We start from the raw sequence: 26,388 nt of genomic DNA, 5'->3' as shown, positions 1-26,388 counted from the left end.
AATGTCATTAAAGCTAAAATATTGAAATATTAGTTAAGTAACTTGGTCATTAGTGTCGATTAGTGTGGATGTTAGTTTAAACAATATAAAAAATTGTTACGACTATTGTATTTGGTTAGTTCATCATGTACTTTTTTGCTAGGTTGAATCACTTTATTTTTGTCCCCAATTCAAGTTACGGAGTAGAAGAACACACTAAAAGGTATGAAAAAGTTGTAGTAGTCTTTTACCTTCAGGCTATTAAATTTGAGTGATTTAGTCACATATTAACTCTAAATCTTGCCTAGAATATTTTTCTATCTTAAAATCTAGCTCTTTATCTTATCATTGTTTTAAAAAATATTTGAATTAGTCTTTGTCAAATATTATGTCACACTTGAGTTTATGATTTTTCTGTTCCTTGATTTCTTGAAACTAGCTGATCTTTATTTTTTGACTTATTTTATTTCTCTTTTAATCGGTTCTTTGAGTGATTAGTTGTTTAGGATTGTGATTTATGATTCTATAGGGCATGGACAAAGAAAAAGAGATGACATTTTAGTTCGTGGGTATTTTCATCTCCAGAATAGAATCTCAAATTAAAATCCTAAGTTAGTAACTGACAAATCAGAATTGGAATTGATTAAATATGTCAAGTGGGGATAAAAAAAATTCACTTTTAACTTTTTGTATTTTATACTCATGCTCCTTTGCCTTTTTGCATAATCTTTTTTGGTTCTATACAGGCCAACGGAGGATTTATAATGAGTGCAAGTCACACAATCTAGGTGGACCTGAATACGATTGGGGTATTAAGGTGATTTTTTTTAAAAAAAAATATTTTGCACTGCCCTTTATATTTAATTAAATGAAATTATTGGTAAAAATGCAACCTTTTGATGAAGCATAATGCTTTTGTTGCAAAATGTTAGTTGAAAATTATGATCTTTATCTTATAATCCATGACAACTACAACAATGATGTATCTATGTTTATCTGACTTAAATGCATTGACTTTTCAGTTTACTTATAGCAATGGGCAGACTGCACCTGAATCAGTTACAGACAAAATATATGGAAACACCATTTTGTTATATTTTTTTTTTTTGTTCAATTTCTTGTTTACTTTCAAATTAGTCAATTTTCATGTTATATTGCATTCAATATTTTGTACATTTTTATTCTTTTCTTGTTTATATGAAAGTTCTCTTTGAGTCGTCTGGGTCCTCAGTCCTCTTGTGAAGTGCCTATTTATTTGTTTTGCTATTCTTACGTTCTCACTTCTTGGTGGAAACTAAAAATCCCATCGAAAGTTCATTTATTTTCTTGGTTGGTTCTTTGGGAACTATTAATACCTTCCATGTCTTGCAAAAAACCTCCTAAAGTGGCAAGTTTTGTGGAGCATAGCCGAGTTCTAAATATTTACCTTGGTTGTCCCTTTTCCACTAGAGTCTCCAGGTGTTTTTGGTTGGGATTTGTTGTAAGCCTTTTCTTTTTGCTAAGGTTGGGTTTTCATCAAATGTTGGTGGAGGTCTTTATCTGTATGCAAATTTATTAATTTCATGGAGACCAAATGTGTTTTAAAGTAGATTAAATTTGTTACATTCGCTTGGAGACCAAATATCTCTTTTCATTTGTTCAATGAAAAATTCCGTTTCATTGAAACCCTCTCTCTCTCTCGTTGTTTTAGCCATAAAAATTCTAGTCTCTTGCTGGCCAAATCCTCACATCAGGAACTCATATGGAGCTTTTGAAGAACCGAAATCCCTTCTTAGAGTGTTATCCATTTCATCCACAAGCTCTTTCCTCTTATTCTAGTCGAGTCCTTCTTCATCTTCTTGACCTTGTCGAACACTCAATTTTCCACTTCTTTCATTGATTCAATCTTTCATTTCTCTACCTATCTCCCCATTTTCATTTTCATTTCTCTCCTACCAATGTCTCCACCTTTCATCGCTAATGCCGATGTTTCCCCCGTCATTGCATCTTCTCCGTCGGAGATCGGCCGTGTTTCTACTGTGTATAGTGAAGTCCAAGCTCACCGTATCGATCAACCTCACCCTTTTCCCTCTATTCTCAAAAACCCCTTCAAAATCCTCGATGGCCCTCCTAGCTCTGAGTTGATTGATGTCTCGAAGGAAGAGTAGTGACATGCATTGAGTTTTGTTTATTCTTTTACTGTGTTTTTCTTATGATTATAGATCTCGCTTTTGTTTGGAACTTGAGTTTTACAGAATGAGTTTGAGGCCAGTTGCTACTTCTTAAGGTTTTAGAGTGTTTGAGTTGTGTGTTATATGTGCGTGCAGATGAGATCACAAAGCTGTTTCCTGATCTTTTCGGCCAACCGTCGGCAATGTTGGTGCCAAGTGATTCCAGTTCGATGCAGATGAATAAGAAATTGAAGATTGGAGTTGTCTAGTTTTGTGGCCAAGCATTGAGAGGGCATAATGTGATTTCTAGACTATTTGGTAGGGTCTCATTGTGTCCACATTTATAAATCAAGAATAAATGTTTGGTTTTCTGTTCAAGTTGTGGCTAATTAGCAGATTCTATAATTTTGTTGAAGATTTCCTACAGGTTCATGCAAAAGGAAGCACGTTGTATGGTTTCAAGGGTGTCCTACAGGGATCATGAAATGTAAATATGTAGAACTGACTGCATAAATTTAAACAGAGAGATAATTTTGATGTATTTTCTTCACGCTGATGATAAGAATAAACTAAAGTGTGTTTGTAATATATTTTCACGTGTTTAATTTAAAAAATAAGTCATTTTAAAAAAAATAAATGTTTGATAAGTATTTAAAATAACTTTTTAAATGTTTTTTTTAATAAATATTCACGAAGGATGTTTAAATAAAAATAAGTTTTTAAAAAAACCATTTTTCCACAAGCAAACAGATCCTACATAACTAACTAAATATTTATTTTATAAAGTAGTTCTTCAAACAGAGTTTATATTAACAATAGTAATAAAAATAAATTATTCATAACATAATAGTTATTAATTTATAAGGACAAATTTATAATATTTATTTTTTTTACTAACATGCAAATGATCAAAAATAAAATATTATAAAATAAAAACTCAAACATTCCTATAGGTTGGAAGTTGCTCAATCCCCCATGTTGTTGTATTAAAAAAAAAAAAAGGTTAAATTCTAAAATAATTTTTTATTGAGAAATTTTCCAAATAGAAAAAATGTCAAACTATTTACAGAAAAAGTAAAAAAAAAAACATTGATAGACACAGATAGATTTCTATGCCGATAGACTTCTGTCAGTCTCTATGCTAGATAAAGAATATTAAGATTTTATTATTTTGTGTAAATAGTTTCCCTATTTTTTAAAATTTTTTTGAAAATCTCCTTTTTTATAACTATTAATAGATAAAATTTAGTCAACGAGTATACCAAATAATGAATGATTAAATAAACGATATTAAGAAAATCAAGGTAATCTTCATACCCTGTTTTTTATTCTAAGAAAATCATGTTCGATATATTTGTATGAAAGAATTTATATCTATTTGTTTACACTTTTTGCAATTTTTTTAGTACAACAAATATGAGGGATGGAGATCTGAAGGTGTAACGACTGGTTCCTTACATATTATGGTCCAACCGCTACGACATGCATACTTAGACTTTTCTATCATGAGATAGTTTTGGCAAAAATCTCAAAAGAACATATCTAAGATTTTATTAATTAAGTAGAAAACTATATAAAAAGTTTATTTTACAAAACACCAGGATCCATAAAACATTAGCGTAGTGATACAAAAATGTATGTGCCTATAATAGTGAGTTTGATGGTTGGCCATTTGAGCGACATCCAGTTCTGCCACTATGCTGTGTCCTTACCTAGAAAGTCTATAAAAATAGGATGAGTATATAATATACCCAGTAAGTATTTCTCACATAGGGTAGTGACCAAATGCACAATCACATGCAACATGTCCTGAAAACGTATGATTGGGACTGAAAACATATAATAACATGTGGTGGTCGGTTATGCTTCTAACGTAAATTTCTCTGCCCTGATAGAAAGATGAGGACTTAGGCGGAAACTAACTCATCTGATGATTAGCGGGTCATGTAGTCAGTAGGGTCAGAGTCGCATCCAACATCAACCATTAACATAAACGTAAGTGTAACGACCCGAACCCTAGGATCTAGGTAAGGCCGTTACTAAAATAAATGCATGCAAAGAATTTAAAACGACGCTCAGTTATTTGAAATAAATGCTAATTAAAAACAAGAGAAGTTCAAGAGACATTTATTAAATGCCATTATTAAAAACAATAATAGGGTACCCATAAATCATAAAGGTTAATAAATACATATAAAAAAAACAATCCTTAATAATAAGTTTCAAACATCAAAACTAAACATTTAAGGGAAACATGAAAAGAACTCTAAATCTCATGATGCGGAAGCGTAAAAACTAGTCCCAGTGGCTCGATCATGAATTCCGCTGCGCCATCGCCGGTGCATCTCTACCCTTACCTGAAACATCAACATAAGAAAGAATGAGTATGAAATACTCAGTAAGTAGCCCCACCACTGGGGTCAGGCTAGGCATCTATGTCCTCTAGATACCCGCACATGGCACATAAATACATGTAATAGATGAGAGACTGAGTCCTATCTTATTGTAGTTAAGTATGCTCACAAAACTGGTGAATCCCGAAGGAAACACAAAACTGGTGAATCCCGAAGGAAACACAAACTGATGAATCCCAAAGGAAACACAAAACTGGTGAATCCCGAAGGAAACACAAAAATGGTGAATCTCGAAGGAAACACAAACTGGTGAATCCCGAAGGAGACACAAACTAGTGAATCCCGAAGGAAACACAAACTCGTGAATCCCGAAAGAAACAAAAATTGGTGAGCATCTAACTAATCAATGAAGATATTCACACAGTCTTAACATGCTATGATTCAACATTGTACAGTTCTAAAACATACATAAAAATCCTTGATACCTTGGCTTCATCACATACACATAATTCTTAATAACATATTATACATCATCCATGTATAACTTATATCATAAATCCACAACATGCAAGTATGCCTCAACACCAGCAGATCAGACATCGATATATGAAAACACATACTATCACATACTAACGATCAAGCACTTAGGTGTGTATGTAAACAAATCAGAATCTATGCCAGAACATACTTTGATTCAGGTCATACTGTCAATCAATATGCTAACATTTACCATAACATACGCTTATTATGCTAGCATACACAATTAAAGCCTGGCCCGTGGGCAGTTCCAGTAGTAAGATTACTTACCTTTACTCGCAAACTCTAGAAACTAGCAAGCTCAACCTCTTCCTTGTCCAACGAAACCGAAAGCCCACAGGATCAAACTTAAATCACCCAAAACAAAGACACCAGGAAACCTCAAGATCCAAACCTCAACATCGGGGCAAATTATTTTAGGCCGCAGTCTATGGTTCAGTCAAACTTAAATCGAGAAATTCATAAACATACAACATGCTTAACAACCCACATAAGTTTAGAGCCTTACTCTTCACCAAGATTCGTCGACTACCCCTTTACTCGGCTGGACGACAACTTCAGCAACCTAAAATTTTTCCCTATATTCAAAACATGACGTGTACCAACAATTCAAGGCCAAATTCTAGTGACTACTCAAAATCCTCAAGGAATCCAATCAAAACAATTTACACTTACCCTTAATCCAAGATTCCGACAAAGACCAAAGCGAACCCGACGTGCAGGGACGATGGCGACCGACAGTGGTGAGGCTGGGGCGGCGGACGCGTGGCTGGAGGGAATTTGGACGAGCGGCCCAGCTGGACGGAGGCTCACGGCAGCGGCTGGAGAGCTTCTAGTTGCTCGCGGACGGAACGAATGGCTGAAAGGGACGACGCGACGGCGAGCGGCGTGGTCTGACTTGTGGGATCTGGTCGGTCGAAACCCACGAATGGCGAGCAACGTAGTTGGGGGGAGGTCGATGGCTGGGTGACTGGTGACACGCGGGGGCTAGATCCAGTGGTGCAACCGGTTGAAAGCGGACGTGCGACGCTTCTAGGTCGATGAATGGTGGTCAGTTGGAGGTGCACGACGACTGAGGGTGTAGCGGCTGGGTGTGCGGCAAGGAAGAAGAAAACGGAGGAGGGGCTCGCATGAGTGAGGGAAGGTGGTGGGGGGGGGGGGGTCCTTTTTATTTTAAAAAAATATACTAATAATAATAAAAGGAAAATAGTATAACTCTAATTAGATCCTTTTCTTAACCCACTTTATACTATTTAATTCTTTTCCTTTTTCCAAAAATAATTAATTCCTGCCATAACTTTTCAAATTGAATAATTTTTTAATAAATTCCACGACAACATTTAAATCCTCGCATTTATACTTTAAATTCAGAATTCCAAACATGTCCTTCAACTAAGGACAATTACTGAAAAGGGAAAAGTTTTACATTATTAATAAATAAATAAAAAGGTGTAGGATGTTACAGTAAGATTGGACTAGAGGGGTGCAACCATACATACCCTGCTAGCCCTAAAAGCATAACTTTTATCTAATTAAAATTTAATCTTATGAACAAACATAATGCATGGGGTCCCTTGTCGATAAACGTATTTTAAACATGTAATGCAACATAACAATAACATAATTATGCAACATATTAAAGGTACACTACCATGAAACACTTAAAAAGATGGTGAGATAACTACTTACTTTGACTGCGATCCTAGTTATTCCTTATTATTCCCTATGGTTTAATCAGTAGAGCTTTCCCTCTTAAAAGGAAATTTTAGGCAGCACTTCCCTTGCTTTTCCTCCTTCTAACTAACAGAATTACTTCACCATTTTCACACGATTTTTACTACTAAGTTTTGTTTGAGAATCCGTTTAACTTTCAGCCTAAAGCCTCCTATTATAGTTGTTTCCAGCTCTTCTCTGTGTGATAACTCATCCTACACATGGCTTCTTTAAAATTACTTAGGTTTAAGAATTTCTCTTAATAAGACACCTAATTTTGGCTAACGTTTGCCCTTACGTCATCCACCTTTGTTTGTATTCCATTTTGGGTTTTCCATGTATAATCTATAAGATCGTGGCCAAATTCAACCCATAATCCCCGCTTCTGTCCAAATCTTGCTCTTTCTATTCTCATAATCTCGCTCTCTCTAACTTTCTCGTTGGTTTGGATCTTGTGACTTTCTAGCTCTCGCTCTCGCTGGTTTGGCTCTCGTGGCTCTCGCTCTCGCTCTCGTGGCTCCTACTCTCTCCCATTGTCTCGCTGAGAATCTCGCTCTCTCCAATTTTCTCTCCACTCTCGCTTTCTCCAATTTTCTCTCCAATCTCGCTCTCTCCACTTTCGCTCTCTTCAATTTTCTCTCAAATCTCGCTAGTTTTCACGCGTTGGTTGCCTTCATCACTGCTTGTGGATTCCACTTCCCCTTTTTAACTCTTTCAAATTTTAAGAGTATATGGGCAATTAATTCTCCTCCAATTTTTCCAATGAGCAGTGCCCAAACAAAAAGTTATCTACGGCCCTTTGTCTCCTGAATTAGATAGCGTCCAATTTCTAATTAATCCTCCCTGATTCTGCCCCTTATTCATTATTTTTGGATAATTAATAAATTTCTTGTTTTTTTCCAATTCTAAATTTTCACCCGATTTTCCTATTAAGTTTATATATTTTTCATTCTTAATTATATATTTTATTTGTTTTCCTGCTTTCTAAATTAGGGTTAGGGTATTACATTTACCACCCATTTAAATAAAATTTCGTCCTGCTTAACATTTGACATTTAATTTCTTGTAGTGTATGCGTACAAATTTGGGTTGTTACAAAAGGTTCATACATGTCAATTACCACTTAATTATGTGCACTTCGTATTTTGGTAAATACTCCAGAAAAAATAACATTCATGAACAATCAAATATTTATTCTATAAAATTATTATGGGAAGAAAAATTTGATAGATGAACGTATTAAAAATATTTGATTTATTCTGTTCTCATTTTTTTCTACCATATGTGGAATAAGGAAATCGAACCTCTAACTTCAAAATTGATTAGTAAAAGCTTATGTCAACTGAATTACGATTCATTTATTTATAGCACAACACTTCCTAATTTTCGATAAATGCACTTTCGACAAATGGTGTTTAACAAATTAGAATTTAATCATAAATTAAATAAATCTTATTTAATATGATAAAATCTATTCTAATATCATCTTAAATCACCGATTGACTCAAAAGCTTAAATTTGTAAGTGAAGGTAAATTTAATCTTATATCATCTAACATAAATGTTAGATAAGAATTAATAAAAGAAGGACCGACATAAAAATTACGCTCTCTCGATATAAAATGAAACAATTGCTAATAAATCGAGAAAAATCTAAAATTTGAAAAGGTTTTAAGCCATTGAAGAAATTGAATAATTAATTCAAAAGTAGTACATAATAAAGTTTTAATAGGAAGGTAAAAAAGAAGGGAAAAAAGTCTAATGTTATGTTTGACCATATGCAATGCATAAAAGGAATGTTTGGTTGTCGAATTTTACATCATTAGTATGTCAACGAATTCTCACTGTATATTAAATTGAGCTATGAATTTTAGGCAAAATAATGACAAATAAATTTGACTAAGTTACATCTCTATTAAAATGAGACAAATAATGGCAAAATAATGACAAATAATGACAATAAAGATAAAAAGTATTGTATTGTAGTGGCAAGATTGAACATCTAACCTATAGAAATTGGATTCTAATTTAAATAATCATTTAATAGCTATCCATTAAATATTAGTTGATAATAAAAGAGAGTGTTTGGGGTGGAGAGGTGAGATGAGATGAGTTGAGATATGAACTCAATTCATTGTTTGGGAGGCTAACATCGTATGTCACCGACATTTTATACCATGTCTACCAATAGTACACTCAGTTCTCGTCACTACTGATGTCTCATTGCTCAACTCTGGCGATCACCTTCAACGACCAACTTCAGTGACCAAACATGTTCTTAATTATCATACCAATCAAAATGGAATTTCTTTTATTTATTTGAAATAGAAAAAGATAAAATAAAATTGTGAAATCAACAAGAGCGTTGACATAGTGCTTGTACTATCGATCTCGAAGTCTGAGGTTCGATTCCCCACTCCACACTTTAATTAATTACAATACCTTCCAAAAATAAAATAAAATAAAATAAAATTGTGAGATGAAGGAGAATGACTAGTAAGAACAAGATTGTTGACTTGACATATTTTCAAACATAACGGTCAAATTTCTGCTGTTTGCATTACGATCACTGACCGGCTAGATGGTGCTGCCCGCAGTCAGTTTCTAAGAATTATCTTCAATTTTGCAGCCACCTCAATAAGCTTTCCTCTTTTCTCTCTCTTTTTTCACCTTCTTACAAGATATTACTATAAATAAATAAATAAGAGAAAAAAAAATTATTTTATTTTGTTTTTAAATTTGGCTCTACTTTTCATTTAGTTTCTAGGTTACACTTTCAAGTTGAGTTCTTTTTTTCCCCAATATGGTCATAATGTTTCGAAATTTAAATTTTTAACCTCAAATTTTTACTAAATACTCACTTTTAATTTTTGATGTGAATATCTATTATTTTATTTAAAATAATTATAAAGTATAATTGTAAATTAATTCATATACAATTAATACTAAAGATTGAAAGCGAATCATTTGTAAAAAAATTGATATTAAAATTGTAAATCTTAAAACATAGTAACTAAATTGAAATAAAACTCAAACCTAGATGGTAGAATTGTAATATTTGGGATTAAATTCAAATCAAACTAAAAAATCAAGAATGAAAAGTGTAACATCTCTAAACTTTGGAACCAAATAAATACTAAACTTAAAACTTATTGACCAAAGATATATTTTTTTTAAAAAAAATAATATAAATATCTATTACACAAATTAGAGATGCTTTGATTAACCAAAGAAAAAAATATTTTCCAGAAAAGTCATTTTTATTTAAAATATATTTTTTAATAAAAGAAATTGTTTAATATATACTTTGAAAGGATTTAAAAAGCTATTTTGAGTGATTGTCAAATACTCTAATTTTTTTCTCAAATGACTTATTTTTAAATTTTACCCACTTAAAAATTAATTAAATTACTAAAATTTCAACAACGAAGCTAAATATGAGTGAAATAGTTAATATGAGGTTAATGGAGGGAATAAAAAGCACCTTAAATCCAATTAAAGTTTCTTCTTGTCTTCCGAAAGTTTGTTTTCATTATTTTTACTGTCACATAAGCAATAAGTTTAATATAATATATTTTTTTTAAATGTTAATATAAATAATATTATCAAATTAATGATCATATATATGTTAGTTAATTCAATAATGAGGATTATTTAGACAAGACATAAAATATATACTATTAACTAAAAAATTAGAGATTCGAAACTTCTATTTAGACATATTTTTAATATTCAAAATTTATGATTTTGGAAACTAAATAAATAACCTATAGAAAAATTGTAACGACCCAGATTTGTACGCATACAGGAAATTAAATGTCAAATAATAAGCAGGATGAAATTTTATTTAAAGGGGTGGAAATTTAGAAGGAAAAAAAATTAAAAAAATATATAATAAATTGGAAATTGGAAATTTTTATCAAGGGCGAGCGGGAGCGAGAAAGTGGGAGAGAAAAAACCCTAAAATTGAATACAAACAAAGAATGATGACGTAAGGGCAAACGTTCTATGGTAGTGTACCTTTATTATGTTGCATGGTTATGTTAATTGTTATATTGCATTACATGTTTAGAACACGTTTCTCTACCAGGGAGCCCATGCATTATGTTTGTTCACGATTACGTTAAAATCAAGTTTTAATTAGGTGTAAGTTATGCTTCCAGTCTAATCTTATGGTTATGCTAATGGTTGATGTTGGATGCGACTCTGGCCCTACTGACCGCTAATCATCAGATGGGTTAGTTTCCACTTAGGTCCTCATCTTGTCACTTCATCGTTTAATCCATTAAATTTATTAGTTTTATTTATATTGTAATATAACTTGCAAATGTAGATAAAATTATTTGCTTTCTCAAATATATATTAATATCGTAATATTGTAGATAAAATAGATTGCTGACAGAGTTTTGAGGGGAAATAGAATTGTGATTATGAAATTGTTGTTGAGTTTGAGTGTTATCAAATTGAGAAGGAAAGCAAAACACATTGTTTTCTTCCATAATTCGTATGGTAATTTTTTGATTATGTATTGAAGAATGAGAACAGTTTGGTCATTTTATAAAGCCAAAGCAATGGTAATAAAGATTCTTTATATCTCTCTATTTTGTAATATTTTAGTTCACATACTTTTAATTTTTGTAACAATTTAATATATACGTCATAAAAGAATATTCTATCCAAATTAATGCTAGTTTTTATTATTTAACAATTTTGATTTTATAGTTTATAAACATATTGGATGTCTAATTAGTATATTGATCTATCCATGTAGATGAATTTTGTCGAGCCTTAATATAATTTGATTTCAAAATAAAGACTAGATTGTTATAGATTTTCAAATACATAAATTAAATTGAATGTAAGGCGAATTATTAGTTTTACCGTAGTTTAAATACCAAAAGTGATTTTAAAGCGAATTATTGGTCTTTTCGCAAGCAACCGTCTTAATCCAAAGCTGAGATAAACCTTATCTACGCGCTTTGGCTCCCGCGTGGACAACACTTTCCTTGGAAATATACCACACATTTATTTTTCCAAAATTTCATTTTAATTTTAGTATTTATAACGTGTATTTTTCTATGAAAATTTTTGTTTTTATTTTACCAAATTTGATAAAAGTGACAATAATTAAGTTTAAAAAGTTATCGAAAGTTTATAAGCTAAATGTGTAACATTTGAAATATACCTTTAATAAAATAGAATAAGTACTATAATAGTATTTTATCTTCTTAGTCATTAATTGATTTTTTAGGAAAAAAATTAACTTGATAAAATATTATAAATTTTTATTTTAATTATTTAAACCTCTTTGGATAATGATTTCGTTTTCACATTTTTTTTAAATTTATGTTTGTTTCTTCCTAATTCTCTATTATGGGTTTCATCTGGAGATATCTATAGGGCGGGTGGGGACAAAATCGCATTTATGAAAACCATTTATTTTTAGTTTTAAAAAATTTCTTAGTTTTTTAAAACACATGATTAAAAATAGATAACAAAACATAGAAATTCATGTGTGGAAATAGAGTTTATATACGAAGTTTCAAAAATCAAATAATTATGAATCGAATAATGATTTGAAAAACTTCCCACATAAAATACTTAATAAATAGCTTAGGTTCATGCACATGTGACACAATAAACATGAATAGATTGACCTATAAACTACGCAAAACTAACATCCAATATACATGAATAGTTAAAAACGGTTCAATTCCATTTCAAATTCGGTTTTCGAAAGTGAAATCGAACCGAACCGAATTAATTCGGTTTCAAAATTTCTTCAATTTACATACAATACATCATAATACTCTCTTTGTTCTATTTTTTCCTCTTCTTTTCTTTCATTTTATTCCTTTCTTTCTTCACCTTTCTCCTACTTTCCCATTTTTAGCATTTAATTTTTATTTTTTTTTTAATAATATTAAATTTTGGAAGAAGGGGAGAAAGACGATGAAGGTGAAAAAGAAGAAGAAAATAATAAGATAAAAGAAAAAAGGGGGCGATGAAGACTACAACGGTGACCAACTATGGATGGAGAAGGGGAAAGAATAAAAAAATAAATTATATTTTATGATTTTTTTTTTTAATTTCTTAATAAAATAAGTTGTAAGTACTATTTTGGTCCCGAAACTTTTAACCTTGTTCTACTTTGGTCCTAAACTTTAAAGAACATTTGTTTTTGTCCATGAACTTTTATAAAGTGTTCATTATGGTCATTGGAGTTAATATTATGTTAACATTTAAGGATTAATTTTATTTAAAGATGAAATTACATTCAACATGGGTTGAGCAATATGGATGTAAAGTAAAATGTCAATGACCAACGCGTTCAAATAGTGAAACTTCCAAAATCTCGAACCCAAAATGACTTTTGAAGCCTTATAAAATCGTTTTACCACCTAATTCAAATGTGAACCCCTAGATTTTTTTCGCATGACTAACTTATTTGGTAACATAATTATCAAAAAATACAAGTCATCTCACTATTCTATTTAAGAGTTAATAGAATTTTAATAGTAGAGACCAAATTAAATGAACTAGAATGAATGTTTTTGAAAGTTTAAAGATAAAAATAAAACAAGATACAAAGCTTAAGGACCAAAATAGAATTTAAATCTAAAAATAAATTGCCACGTTAGCTCTCATTAGCCACACTGATACTGAAAACCTTACAAGTCACTAAAATGCTATTAAATTCAAACATTATGATTATGAGTTAAAATGTCGATTTGAAAATTTATGAATTAAAATATCGCTAAATCTAAATCTTTAGAATAAAAGTTGTGCAATCCTTGCATTTGAAGAATTGGAGAGCGAGAAACCCAGCGAGCGAGGCTGGCGAGAGTACAGAGAGCGAGATTGAAGGAAAATTGGAGAGAGCGAGAATTGTAGCGAGAAAGTTAGAGGGCTACTTAGCGAGACCTGGAGCGAGAGCGAGAGCGAGCGGGAGCGGGAGCGAGAGCGAGAGCGGGAGCGAGCGGGAGCGGGAGCCGTTACGATGAAAAGCCTTAAGCGAGCGAGCGCGAGCGGGCGGGAGCGGGAGCGAGAGCCCTTACGTGAAAAGCCTTAAGCAGCGAGCGGGAGCGAGAGCATGCGAGAGCGAGCGAGAGCGAGAGCGAGAAAGCTGGAGAGAGCGAGACGGAAGAGAAAATTTGAGAGCGAGAGTGGAGAGAGCGGCAAGAAAGCTGGACAGTGTTTGATTTAGGTTTCAAAATGTAACGATTTTACTCTTGAGATTTGAAATTTGTTTTTATTTGATCCATACGTTTCAAGATTTACATTTTTAACCTCGATTTTTTACTAGCTACTTACTTTTTGTATTTGGTGTTAATGTTTATTACTTAATTTAAAAGAATACAAAGAATTACAATTAGTTAAGTTTTACTATCTTTATCTGTATTAAATTTTAAATTCACTTCATAATTATTTTAAATTAATTAATAGACATTAATGCCAATAACTAAAAATGAGCATTTAATGAAAAATTGAGGTTAAAAGTATAAGTCTTGAAATATAGAGACCAAATCGAAACAAAACTTAAATCTCAGTGGTAAAATTGTAACATTTTGAAACCTAGTTAGGGATTTCAAAACTAAACTCAAAACTTGAGGACTAAAAATGTAACATTTTGAAACTATTTCAAAATTGAGGAAAGAAATATGTATTTTCCCTTAAAATATATCAATGAGTAGAAATTCTTCAGAATGTTGGACAAAATCGATAGATGAAATGATGTAATATCGATCATTGGATCATTAGACCTTCATTTATTTAGTTCATCTTTAATATTTTCACAACTACTATTTTACTTTTAGCTGCCAATAAGAGATAGTTATTTTGAAATAGTATTTACTGTAACAAGAGATAGTTAATTATAATCTTATGGTCTCATCCGCCTCTTAATAGTAAAAGTAACGTAAGAGTGATTTTGAAAGGATTAAAAATACTTTATTATTATTAATAAATAAAAAAAACAAATACATATAAGTATAAGTTGAAGTTTCCAAAATTTAAATAAATAATTTAAAAAGAATCCCTAGTTGAATAATAAATAATTTGACGCCTCCATCTTTGCCTTTTTCTTCCCTTACTCATTCCCTGCAGCAGCAAACCCCAGAAACCACCTCTCTTTCTTTCTCTCTCCTTCCTATAAAAACACAGACAAGCCCCATTTGAATCTCTGCTTTCTCCTAACAAAAAAATAAAAAGTAAAAAAGCTGATAAAAGTGACAATAAATTTGATAAAAATAAATAAATATTTAAAAAATAATTTCCAGCTGGAGAGTGTTTGTTATTTATTAGCAAAACTCAACGGGCCAAAATTTTGAAACCCTACTCCTCAGACGTTGTACTTCCTCCAAAATTTTGAAACCCTACTCCGATCCCCTCTCTCCCATTGTCGCTCCTTTCGTCGCCGTTACAGGGCCAGACCTTCCTCACTTTCCATTCTCATTTCATTGTCGCTCCCTTCGTCGCCGCACTCTGCTCCTTCGACGATGACGCCATTGCTCGCCAAGTCACTGATCTTGTTCGTCGATGTTACTGAAGTTAACGGTGATGGATCTCTTTGCGACGACTTTATCGCCAGAGTTTCGGATCGGCTTTCTTCTGGCGCGTTGTCTTGGAGCCGCCGTCAGGTGTATAATATGGTAATCTTGTTTGTTCTACTGTTCTAGATTCGTGCGTATTTCGTTGTCAAAGGAGTGTGATTTTTTTTCTTTTTCCATTTGTTCCTTTTAGCTTCATTGTTATAGAATGCTTAGGTCTGCCTGTAGTGTTAATAAGAGACTGATTTCACTTCAACAGGCAGGAAACCAATTACACATGTTTTTTCTTCGTTTTGTTTTTTACTTTTTTTTTTTTTTTAAAAATTTCGGGGAGGAGTAAAAAATTGGCTACTACTGCCAGACCACTTTCTCAGAGTTTAGTGGACACTTAACGAACCAGCCAAACAAATGACAATGAAAAGGAAAGTTACAGCAATAAATTCATAATGCTACAACAACCAAAGGAAACAAACATTACCTAATATCAAACTCTTCAGATTTCTGTACAGCTTCTTCAGAAATCTGTACAGCTTTAAACTATCGGACAACAAATTTCCATGGCCAAATTAAGAACAACGATGGCCTCGTGTCAAATCTCGTGCCAGGCCTTGAATTACCAAGGTGATAAACTGAATAATTCGAAAGAAGCAAATTATTTTGTACTGCGCATATGCATTTTTTATGACAAGTTCTGAATTACTCTTCATATGCAGCAAGGAGATACGGGGAGAGATCCTCTTTGTTCTATATAAATTGACCACAATTCAATATGCATCTAACCATAGCACTGGAAATGATATTCTCTCTGCATTTTGCCCAGAACTTCTGTTTCTATCTCTGGAGGCGCTCATGAAGACTCAAAATGATGATGTCCGATTGAACTATGTAGGTTTGTCAACTTCTTCAAAACCACTTTTTTTTTTTTTTTTGTGTTTCCTAGACCGAACATGATGGCTAAATCTTCTTTCTGGTTTATAATTTGTAGCTGGTGGTGCATGAGTTTGGGTGATATTTTTGAATGTTTGCATTTGCGTACAAATGAAGCCCAGTTTCTCATTTTTCATCTTCTTTTATCTGATGTGTATTGATTTGTATACTGACAACTACCAGAATAAATGTTTTAAAAAAAAAGCTATGAAAAGCTATGTCATAATGGATGGAAAACTGAAAATGATGTATTGATTTGTATACTCATCTTCTTTTATCTGATGTGTATTGATTTGTATCTAACTATTCATGTTCATTCATTCATTGTGCATCACTACTAGAATAAATGTTTAAAAAAAAAGCTATGCAACATAATTATTTCCAACCTTGAGAATACTACATGATCATTCTATACTGACAAATAACTTGAATGCTTTGAGAAAATACAAGAAATGGATACTCGTGGTATTATGTCATAATGGATGGAAAACTGCATACCTTAATGGTTGCAACAAGGCCCAACCTGAAACACAATAAAGCTGCATTAGTCCTTTCTAAATGTAGTAAACTCATAGCTTTATTAAAAATTATAAATCTCTCTGCTTATCATAACTAAGCAGCCCCAAAAGAAATTAATTTTATCAGTACAAGAACAGCATAAAATGAACTAAAATATGAAAACCCCATAGAAAGATCCATGACCATCTTGTGGCAAGGCCGATAACAGAAAATTTTCAAACACTCTATGGAAGGAGTAGAAATTAAGTTTATTCACTACTTAAATCCCAATTAGAGTAGTGGCCCAAAATGAATAAAAAATTTGAAATTCCAAAGCAACAAGATAAATCGACCTATTTGAGCTCGGACTTAGGATATGCCATTCCACCAACAAAGTTGCTTGCCAGGATATTGAAGAAAGAAAGCAAAAGCTAAAAGAAAATGCAACTCAAAACATTTTGTTCATGTGCAAGTTTTTTCCAGACTTGAAGAACCATTTTACAAAATTCAGCTCAACCACATAGCTGCGCATCTACAGTATGGTTATAGGTTTCAATTCGATATTCTACCCCCAAAAGATATACCCAGATGACTTTTCATCTACCCGACTTCTTAGCTCAACTCTAAGTTTCTAAATTATGATTAGTCAATCCCGTAAACAAGATAAGATCACTTATCCAAAGATTTTAATCGACTTCTTTTCCAATAAATTAACAAACGCTGCCCTGAATGACTAAAATTTTGCAATGGCATATCAACTCTTAAGTTTCTATCAAAGGTCCTCTGCTTTCGTCAGACTAAGATCTCCAACTTAACACTGTGGAGCTAATAATTAGTTATCTGTCCTCAGAGGGCACTTCCATCAAGCCAAACCAACTATTGGTTGAAGAAAATATAGTGGATTATGTATTTGAGATATTACGATTTTCAGGTGAGCAATCGTAGTCCTGAAAATTCTGAACAAGCATAATCTGTCAGGGATAAAGATATCTAGCTATTTTTTTTAGATCGAAAGGACACAGATGTACAACCTATGAAACAAATCCTAATCGTAGTCTTGAAAATTCTTGAACAAGCATAATCTGTCAGAGATAAAGACATCTAGCGATTTTTTTTAGAATTCAAGGACACATATGTACAACCTATAAAATAGTTCCTGTTCAAGTAAGGTCGTAGATATCTAGCTATTTTTGTGTTGGTAAATACATGAAAACTAGTCAAGGTCATAGATATCTAGCTATTTTTGTGCTGTTAAATACATGAAAACTACACATTCTTTTTTCAAAATAGTTCATATGCCAGAAACTTCGAATTCTAGGATAATGAAATGAGTTGCACATTGCTGAAGGTAAGGATCCCTTAACAAGGGCTTGCGTCTTCAGGCCCTTGATCTTCTTTCAAGAGCTGAATTGCCCTTCAATCAAAGGCTTGCGGTCGGATTTGCAACACTAATTCTAGTGTTGGGTCATGTTGCTAAAGTTCCTTTCCATCCAATTCACAGCCAAACACTTGGTCTCATTTTGAAATGCATTTCTCAGTGTCCTGGAGTAGTGGTTGTATCTCGTATTGAAGAACTAGTTCTTATTTTGACGAGTATGCTCCGTAAGAATGTGACTGGGGAGATGGGCATACATTCAGACACATTTGCAACAACCCGTGCAATCCTGGTCACGATTATGAAGTCTCCATCTCATAGGGTGCCACATCTAGCAACATCAATTCAAGAAGTATTAGAACATGTAGTTTTATTTCGTCTTAGTACATTCGAAACACAACCAGGTCAACTTTTACATTCTTTATACCTTCTCAAGGAGTTCTATATATATATTCAAGTCAATACTGTCATGGACAACTATATCACCAAAGAAATGAAAAATTGTGCTCTTGATGTATGTACAACACACTACCTTGGCTTTTAGCAACTATCAATGTAACTGAAGAGGAACTTGTTTTGGGGGTATTTGAAACTTTTCATTCGATTTTGCTCCAAAATCCTGACATCAGGACCATAGATTTTGCAAACACACTTCTATCTGCTTGTTGTTTGAGTTTCTCTTTTAGATGTCTAGGCTCATTTCTATATGAAAAGATGAAATGGAGAGTGTATCTAATGCTCAGTTCTCCGGTGGATGTCATCTTTGGAAATGATTTCACTGGCATTAGAGAACTTGTATCATTTTTTCCATCTGATCCAGTTGATTTACTGTTTCTACTTGGACAGGAAAGCTCCAATGACTCAGATCTTTCTTCTTGTTAGTCTGCTGTTTTGTTGTTACTATATGTAAGTTCATTACATGATGATAGGTAACACACTTTTGTTTCTTCTTTCTTGTATCCTCTTTTTGCTTAGTATTGTCTTGTAAAGGGCCGGCCGGCAAAATCATAGACGAAGCTTTATGGTATTTCTTTTAATTATTGGAAAAGGAGGGCTCCTGGGTATGTTCTCGAAAGGGAAGGTAGAGGTAGTACTTCGAATGGCGAAGAGAGGCGGCTCGGCAAAGAAGGAATGAGAAATCGTCAAAGATGACTTCTTTGTTGGCGAAACGAAGGGCTAGTTCTTTCTCTCTCCATCTTATGGTATTTCACTTGATTTCTTTCTTCTTGTCTTTCTTTATCCTTTTCTTCTTTCTCCTTTTTCTTTCTTTTTTTATCTCTGTTTCTCCGTCTATCTTCTCCATCTCTTGCTTAATTTTCTCCATTCATATGATTGTATCTCAATATCTTTTTGTTTTTCTGTTTTCTTCATCTCATTTCCATTGATACTCCTTTCTTCTATTTCTCTCTCTTTTTGTTTGCCCTTTGTTAAAATTTGATACTTCATGTATTATTATTTAGTTTATAGCTAAATGTCATTAAAGCTAAAATATTGAAATATTAGTAAAGTAACTTGGTCATTAGTGTTGCGTGTGTGTATCATTAGTGTGGATGTTAGTTTAAACAATATAAAAAATTGTTACGACTGTTGTATTTGGTTAGTTAATCATGTACTTTTTTGCTAGGCTGAATCACTTCATTTTTGTCCATAATTCAAGTTACGGAGTAGAAGAACACACTAAAAGGTATGAAAAAGTTGTAGTAGTCTTTTACCTTCAGGCTATTAAATTTGAGTGATTTAGTCACATATTAACTCTAAATCTTGCTTTTTCTATCTTAAAATCTAGCTCTTTATTTTATCCTTGTTTTAAAAAATATTTGAATTAGTCTTTGTCAAATATTATGTCACACTTGAATTAGTCTTTGTAAAATTTAGCTCAAGTGCCTATTTATTTGTTTTGCTATTCTTACGTTCTCACTTCTTGGTGAAAACTAAAAATCCCATAGAAAGTTCATTTATTTTCTTGGTTGGTTCTTTGGGAACTATTAATGCCTTCCAGGTCTTGCAAAAAACCTCCCATATGTCTTAGGCCTGAATTGGCAAGTTTTGTGTAGCATAGCCGAGTTCTAAACATTTACCTTGGTTGTCCCTTTTCCACTAGAGTCTCCAGGTGTTTTTGGTTGGGATTTATGTTTTAAGCCTTTTCTTTTTGCTAAGGTTGGGTTTTCATCAAATGTTGGTGGAGGTCTTTATCTGTATGCCAATTGATTAATTTCGTGGAGACCAAATGTGTTTTAAAGTAGACTAAATTGTTACATTCGCTTGGAGACCAAATATCTCTTTTCATTTTTTCAATGAAAAATTTCGTTTCATTGAAACCCTCTCTCTCTCTCTCGTTGTTTTAGCCATAAAAATTTTAGTCTCTTGCTGGCCAAATCCTCACATCAGGGACTCATATGGAGCTTTTGGAGCATCAAAATCCCTTCTTAGAGTGTTATCCATTTTGTCCACAAGCTCCTTCCTCTTATTCTAGTCAAGTCCTTCATCTTCTCGACCTTGTCGAACACTCAATTTTCCACTTCTTTCATTGATTCAATCTTTCATTTCTCTACCTATCTCCCCATTTTCATCTTCATTTCTCTCCTACCAATGTCTCCGCCTTTCATCGCCAATGCCGATGTTTCCCTCGTCATTGCATCTTCTCCGTCGGAGATCGGCCTTGTTTCTACTGTGTATATCGAAGTCCAAGCCCACTGTATCGATCAACCTCTCCCTTTTCCCTCTATTCCCAAAAACCCCTTCAAAATCCTCGATGGCCCTCCTAGCTCTGCCGCTGACAATCCGGGTGTTTATTATCCATAGATCATTTACATTCTCTTCTTGTTTTGGAGTTTTTAGCCTTCATAACGTGTTTTTTTTTTTTACTCTGTTTGGTAACTGAGTTGATTGATGTCTCAAAGGAAGAGTGTGACATGCATTGAGTTTTGTTTGTTCTTTTACTATGTTTTGCTTATGATTGTAAATCTCGCTTTTGTTTGGAACTTGAGTTTTACTGAATGCGTTTGAGGCCAGTTGCCACTTCTTAAGGTTTTAGAGTGTTTGAATTGTGTTATATGTGCGTGCAGATGATATCACAAAGCTGTTTCCTGATCTTTTCGGCCAACAGTCGGCAATGTTGGTGCCAAGTGATTCCAGTTCGGTGCAGGTGAATAAGAAATTGAAGATCGGAGTTGTCTAGTTTGGTGGCCAAGCACTGGGAGGGCATAATGTGATTTCTGGACTATTTGGTAGGGTCTCATTGTGTCCACATTTATAAATCAAGAATAAATGTTTGCTTTTTTGTTCAAGTTGTGGCTAATTAGCAGCTTCTATGATTTTGGTGAAGATTTCTTACAGGTGAGTAAAAGGAAGCACGTTGTATGGTTTCAAGGGTGTCCTACAGGGATCATGAAAGGTAAATATGTAGAACTGACTGCATAATTTATCTACCCATATCGCAATCAGGTTAATTTTCTTGAAGAGATTTCTAGCTTTCAGTTGTTAGAATTGTTAGTGTGAATATGTGTGGTCTCGATGCGAAGTGATTGCCATTTGAATGCAATTCTTGATTTAAATGAATTTTTGTTTTATCAGGGTGGTTTTGATATGATATGCAGTGGGAGGGATAAGATTGAAACACTAGATCAGGTGAAATTCTTTCTTTCCAGAATTTTCATTTTGAGACGTCTTGGTTGTAGTCAATGCATTAATTGACTGTTCGTTTCTATTTCCAGTTTAAGCAAGCTGAAGAAACTGCTAAGAAGCTTGATTTGGATGGCCTTGTCAATTGGTGGAGATGATTCCAACACAAATGTCTGTCTCCTCGCTGAAAACTTTATGTATTTTTCAAAACTATGAAATTTGTTTATTGCCTCCCTCCTTTTTGCTCTCTCTTTCTTACTTTCATTGTCATAGATAAGCTATTATATGTTATTTTTATTGCAGAAATATAAGGTTGAGTAATTAATTACTATAGGGTACCATTTTTTGTGTGTGCAAGACTCTGTTATTTATATTCCCCTTCTATCTGTTGTTTTCAAATTAGGAGTAAGAATTTGAACCCGAGTGATTGGTTGCCCAAAACTATTGATGGTGATCTCAAATGCAAAGAGGTCACCACAAGTTTTGGATTTGATTCTGCTTGCAAGGTACTCATTTCTCTTTGTAACTACTTTAGAATTGATATTTCGTTTGGATTGAACTTTGGTGACTCTTTCAAAGTTGAAGTAGTTTCTTCAAGAACTCAAGGAAAAAATGGAATATCGCATTCATGAGATGAGACTCTTAATAGGCTCTGCTGATATTTATGCAGATATATTAAAAAATGATTGGTAATGTGCACAAAGAGGAAATCATAATAAACATCAATCGAGAAAAGGTCCGGATTAAAACAGTCAAGATTCTGGAAGAACGAGAGAAGAAGAAAATGCCACCGTGGACGTGAAAGGCCCAGCTTGGAATAAGTAGTCCTTGAGTTACTATGTGAAGACCTCATCACGGATGCATTCTTTTCGAATATCCTTTTTCTACATCAATACTTCATGAACTTTCATCACCTTATTATTACCTGTTATCATATATTTGCTTTTACGTCTTTCAAAAAAAAAAGAAAAAAGGGCGAGAAAAATTTTGCTAACTTTCTTTTATTGTTATCATTACCCTCTCAATGTTTTCTTTGCAAACGATCAAGGCACACGATTGCGGAGGCGCCGCATGAAGATACAACTACTTTATTATTATCATTACCCTCTCAATGTTTTCTTTGATGGAATGCAAAGGAAGATCGCCGCAAAGAAGGAGGCATCGACAAACAATGCCGACGACAGCGCACATTTTGGGGTTGTATTTTTCCTTCACTCTATTCCAAATTCTGCACCATCGCATCGTATTTTAATTTTGAAAGTTTTATCACCGCATCCTGTTTGATTACCGCAATCATTTAACATTGATAAATTTAGTAAGTCGCCGCATGCTTTCTCTTTGCCATTTATGATTTCAATGATGAATCACATGCATCTATTTTTTTTTTTATATACTAGAGTAACTTATTTTTAGGACAATCACCTCAAGAAATGTTTCTAAAAGTTAGTGGTCGGCTAGCTTTCTTTCAAACTGATCCTTTACCAAACTTCTTAAGAACATCGCATGACTTCTTTCAATCTATTGGCAAGGAGGACATTGTCGCATTTTAAATTTTGGGGTGAGGTATTTATTTTCAACCTTGCTATTTTTAGCTATATGAAGAAAAAAAAGGAAACTTAGAATAACAACTCCACTGCCAACGCAATGGAGAAACACATGTTGATAAGAGTTAAGTTGTGAATGACACATACCTGTAGTTGGATGTCCGCAAGACACACGTGGGGGCAAGCCAAAACGAAAGTAAGTTGCCAGGATCAACGCATAAAGAAATACCGCAATTCCGCTGCTAAGTATGTATGAGTCTAGTTTGAGAAAGAGCGTCTTGCTCATAATTGGATGTCCGCATGACACATGTAGGGGTAAGCCAAAATGAAGGCAAGGCATGCGTCCATCGCATGGTAGTTGCGCTCGTCAAGCGATTGCGATCACCGTGTCGAAGTTGCGGTATTAAGCGAATGCGGTCACTGCAAGATTGCGGCTACACGATAACGCATAATAGAGGGATCAACGCAAGGTTGGTGGAATGAACGCTGACGTACATCTTGGGAAAATAAAAAACTGATGTTGACATTTCACCTACTACGCCATTAGCAGCAGAGATTTAGAAAGGACTAACACGTCGCGAATGTCAGAATCAGAGCAGTCCATTAATGCTGTCGGCGATCCAATCTCTATATAAAGAAGCCGGTGAGCAGAATGCCAACTTATCTAGAGTTTTTCCCTGCGATCCAGACAAATGCGTGAGAAGAAGGCTTGAGAATCTTCATCTCCTTCTTCCATTCCGAGAAACGACCAAAGCCTACGATCGGAGCTAGATCTCGGGAGAGTCAGCTCCACCGCCCATCCATGGCACCTGATGCGTTATTTTATGAGGTGGAATTATGGATGAAAATGCGTTGAGCACTTAAGTTTTCTCAGTGGAATTCAAGTAAAACCCCACTGAGTTTCTTGGTAAGTTCAGGGTCAAACACAGGGACTTGGGAAAAAATATGCGGTGGTAATTTCTCAGAACAATTTGCGGTAACCAAATAAATCAAGTAGTTATTGGGAATGTTGTTTGTGGTAATAAAAATAAACAAATGCAGCGGAATTCGAAAAGAGTTATAAAACGGAAGACGCGATGAGTATGCGGTGAATGGGTTGAGAAGAGTTTCGGCTAACACTTCTTAGGATGTGTTCATGCTATGCGATCATGCAACACACATACAATAGTAAATCATCTCTTGATGCGAATGCTACGACTTTTAATGCTAGAACGCATGCGATATATGCGATAAGACTATAGGACCTACACATAAGCCTCTATTCTTATTTATGCGATGAAAAAATGACGCATACACATATAAGGCGACCACATAATACCATACCTATCTCTAGGATGCATGCGATGCAGGTTGGCAAACAGAATTTTTCTCTAGGTTCTTATCTTTTGTTTATGCAGTTCTAATCTTGCTCTCTCGAGTCTAGATTCTAACTTAGCTCTTTCAAATCTTAGGTTCTTTCTTTAGACTCTCTCTCTCGAGTAGCTCTAAAGGGATGTCGAGCACAACATAAAGAAAATGGAGAACCTAAAGAGAGAGTCTAAAGAGCTACTCAAGAGAGACTCGAGAGAGAGTCTAAAGAGAGAGTCTAAAGGGATCAATATGTCATTCTTGAACTGATATCATTTATAACCCGCTTTCTACAGGTGCAACAGCTTATTTCGGAACTCAATGAAATTCTTGCCCATGATATTATAGATGAGGATAGGTTATGGAAAAATAAATATTATAGATGAGGATAGGTTATGGGAAATGAAACTTACTACTCGTGCTTGAACTTTTGCTGTTTTACTTTAACGCTCCATTCCAAGTAATTGTTTTTTCTTTTTGTTTTATACACGTCTTTCCATGAAATTGAGATGGAAAAGAGAAGGCAACAAGGTGCATATAATTGGCGGCCAATTCAAGGGGTAGTCACATTTCTTTGGGTACTTATTCTATTCGTGCTTGAACTTTTGCTGTTTTACTTAAACGCTCCTGTTTAATAATTTAGTGATTAACACATATTATATTTAGCACTTGGGTAGTAGGCAAATCAGTTGAGATCTCAAAAACATGCATGTTGGTAAATGCATCAAGATCTTTTAAATTCATATTTGATAATTAGGGGTATCAAGTATCTAGACTTCCATTATGAACTCGTAAAGAAAATGCCCAATCAAGTGATGGGTTAGGCTTACAGCTACTTGACTTTCAAATGTAAACTTACCAATGGTACGAGCGAATGGCCATGAGATGATACGAAAAAAATTGTACTTTGCTGGTTAGTGCTCTGTGTGTTATCTCTGTTTATTTCTTCTTTTGACTTATAGGTACGAGGGATGTGTGGTTTACCCACGAACTTTGATTCAACTTATTGCTATGCTTTGGGTTACACTGCTGGAGCTCTCCTCCAGAGTGGAAAAACTGGACCAATATCATCGATCTGTCTGTCCCACTTCTTGTACCTCCTGATCATTTTAGTCTCTAACCTTTTGACCTTTCATTCTTTTTCTTGATATCAGTTTCCTCCATAGATTTTTTCCTCATTTCTATTACTTACTAGTTATGCATACCGGGTAGGAAATTTGGCTGCTTCTGTTGAAGATTGGATGGCTGGCGAAACTGCATTGACTTTGTTAATGGATGTGGAGAGGAGACACGGTATGATTTTTTCATGAAAACGTGCATTCCTGTTCTCATGTTTTCTTGAATAACACGTTAATAATTTTTTTTATAGAACATTTTTTATGGGGAATAAGAAGGGAAATGATAAACAGAGTATCAATTATCCAGCCAAAATGAGAACAAATGGAGATAACTAGAAGAAAAAAAATGAAAGATGAAAAAAACTCTCCAATCTATATTAAAAAGACAACAATTTTCTAGTTGATGAGACTTAAAAGTTTATTTATTTTTTTCTTTTTTAGAGTATCCAAATAACTTAATAGTTACTTATACAATACTATAAAGACTAGTCAAGGTGCATGTAAGATCAGAAAAACAAGGATAAAAGTGGAGTATCTTTTCTCTTAACAATTTTGAAAGGCTTTGGATTGATAGAACATCTTCATGAAGTCTAGTTTAATATTTATCATTTGATGATCTCTTTCTAAAGGTAGAATTCGTTTGGCAAGTAAGTTCAAGCCTGTGATCAAGAAGACAA

At 33.7% G+C, this 26,388-nt stretch overlaps 1 protein-coding gene across 22 annotated transcripts; it reads left to right on the top strand.

The window, feature by feature from the left end:
* The first annotated feature begins 141 nt into the window (after positions 1-141).
* Positions 142-26,381, top strand: LOC150030634 (pyrophosphate--fructose 6-phosphate 1-phosphotransferase subunit beta-like). 22 transcript variants are annotated; one of them, XR_016526654.1, is made up of 11 exons: positions 14,778-15,383; positions 15,995-16,166; positions 18,928-18,987; positions 19,131-19,283; positions 19,706-19,765; positions 21,147-21,308; positions 21,407-21,475; positions 21,655-21,708; positions 21,795-21,899; positions 22,106-22,208; positions 22,373-25,123. XR_016526654.1 is itself a non-coding variant. In XM_090309435.1 (10 exons), the coding sequence occupies exons 7-10, from the start codon at positions 21,441-21,443 to the stop codon at positions 22,379-22,381; spliced, it is 252 nt and encodes an 83-aa protein (XP_090165561.1). In that variant the 5' UTR covers positions 14,842-15,383; positions 16,102-16,166; positions 18,928-19,010; positions 19,131-19,283; positions 19,706-19,765; positions 21,147-21,308; positions 21,407-21,440; the 3' UTR covers positions 22,382-25,123. The 22 variants fall into 22 exon arrangements, 9 of the variants coding, with proteins under 9 accessions (XP_090165564.1, XP_090165555.1, XP_090165556.1 ...); XR_016526656.1 differs by having other exon boundaries at positions 14,780-15,383; positions 15,995-16,170; positions 18,928-19,010; XR_016526657.1 differs by having other exon boundaries at positions 14,781-15,383; positions 15,995-16,170.
* Positions 26,382-26,388: the final 7 nt, after the last annotated feature.

The sequence above is a fragment of the Benincasa hispida genome, unplaced genomic scaffold, assembly GCF_027475165.1.
Source record: "Benincasa hispida cultivar pf3 unplaced genomic scaffold, pf3_genome.v1.1 HicScf174, whole genome shotgun sequence".
Lineage (NCBI taxonomy): Eukaryota > Viridiplantae > Streptophyta > Magnoliopsida > Cucurbitales > Cucurbitaceae > Benincasa > Benincasa hispida.
This window is presented reverse-complemented; position numbering and strand designations above follow the sequence as displayed.

What these genes read in the sequence shown, in the direction of transcription:
- LOC150030634 (XM_090309429.1), top strand. Translation starts at nt 15,271, where the DNA reads ATGTTACTGAAGTTAACGGTGATGGATCTCTTTGCGACGACTTTATCG. An exon ending in GCCGTCAGGTGTATAATATG is followed by an intron (nt 15,384 to 15,994) that starts GTAATCTTGTTT and finishes CTTCATATGCAG; the next exon opens with CAAGGAGATACGGGGAGAGA. An exon ending in ATGATGTCCGATTGAACTAT is followed by an intron (nt 16,167 to 16,266) that starts GTAGGTTTGTCA and finishes TATAATTTGTAG; the next exon opens with CTGGTGGTGCATGAGTTTGG.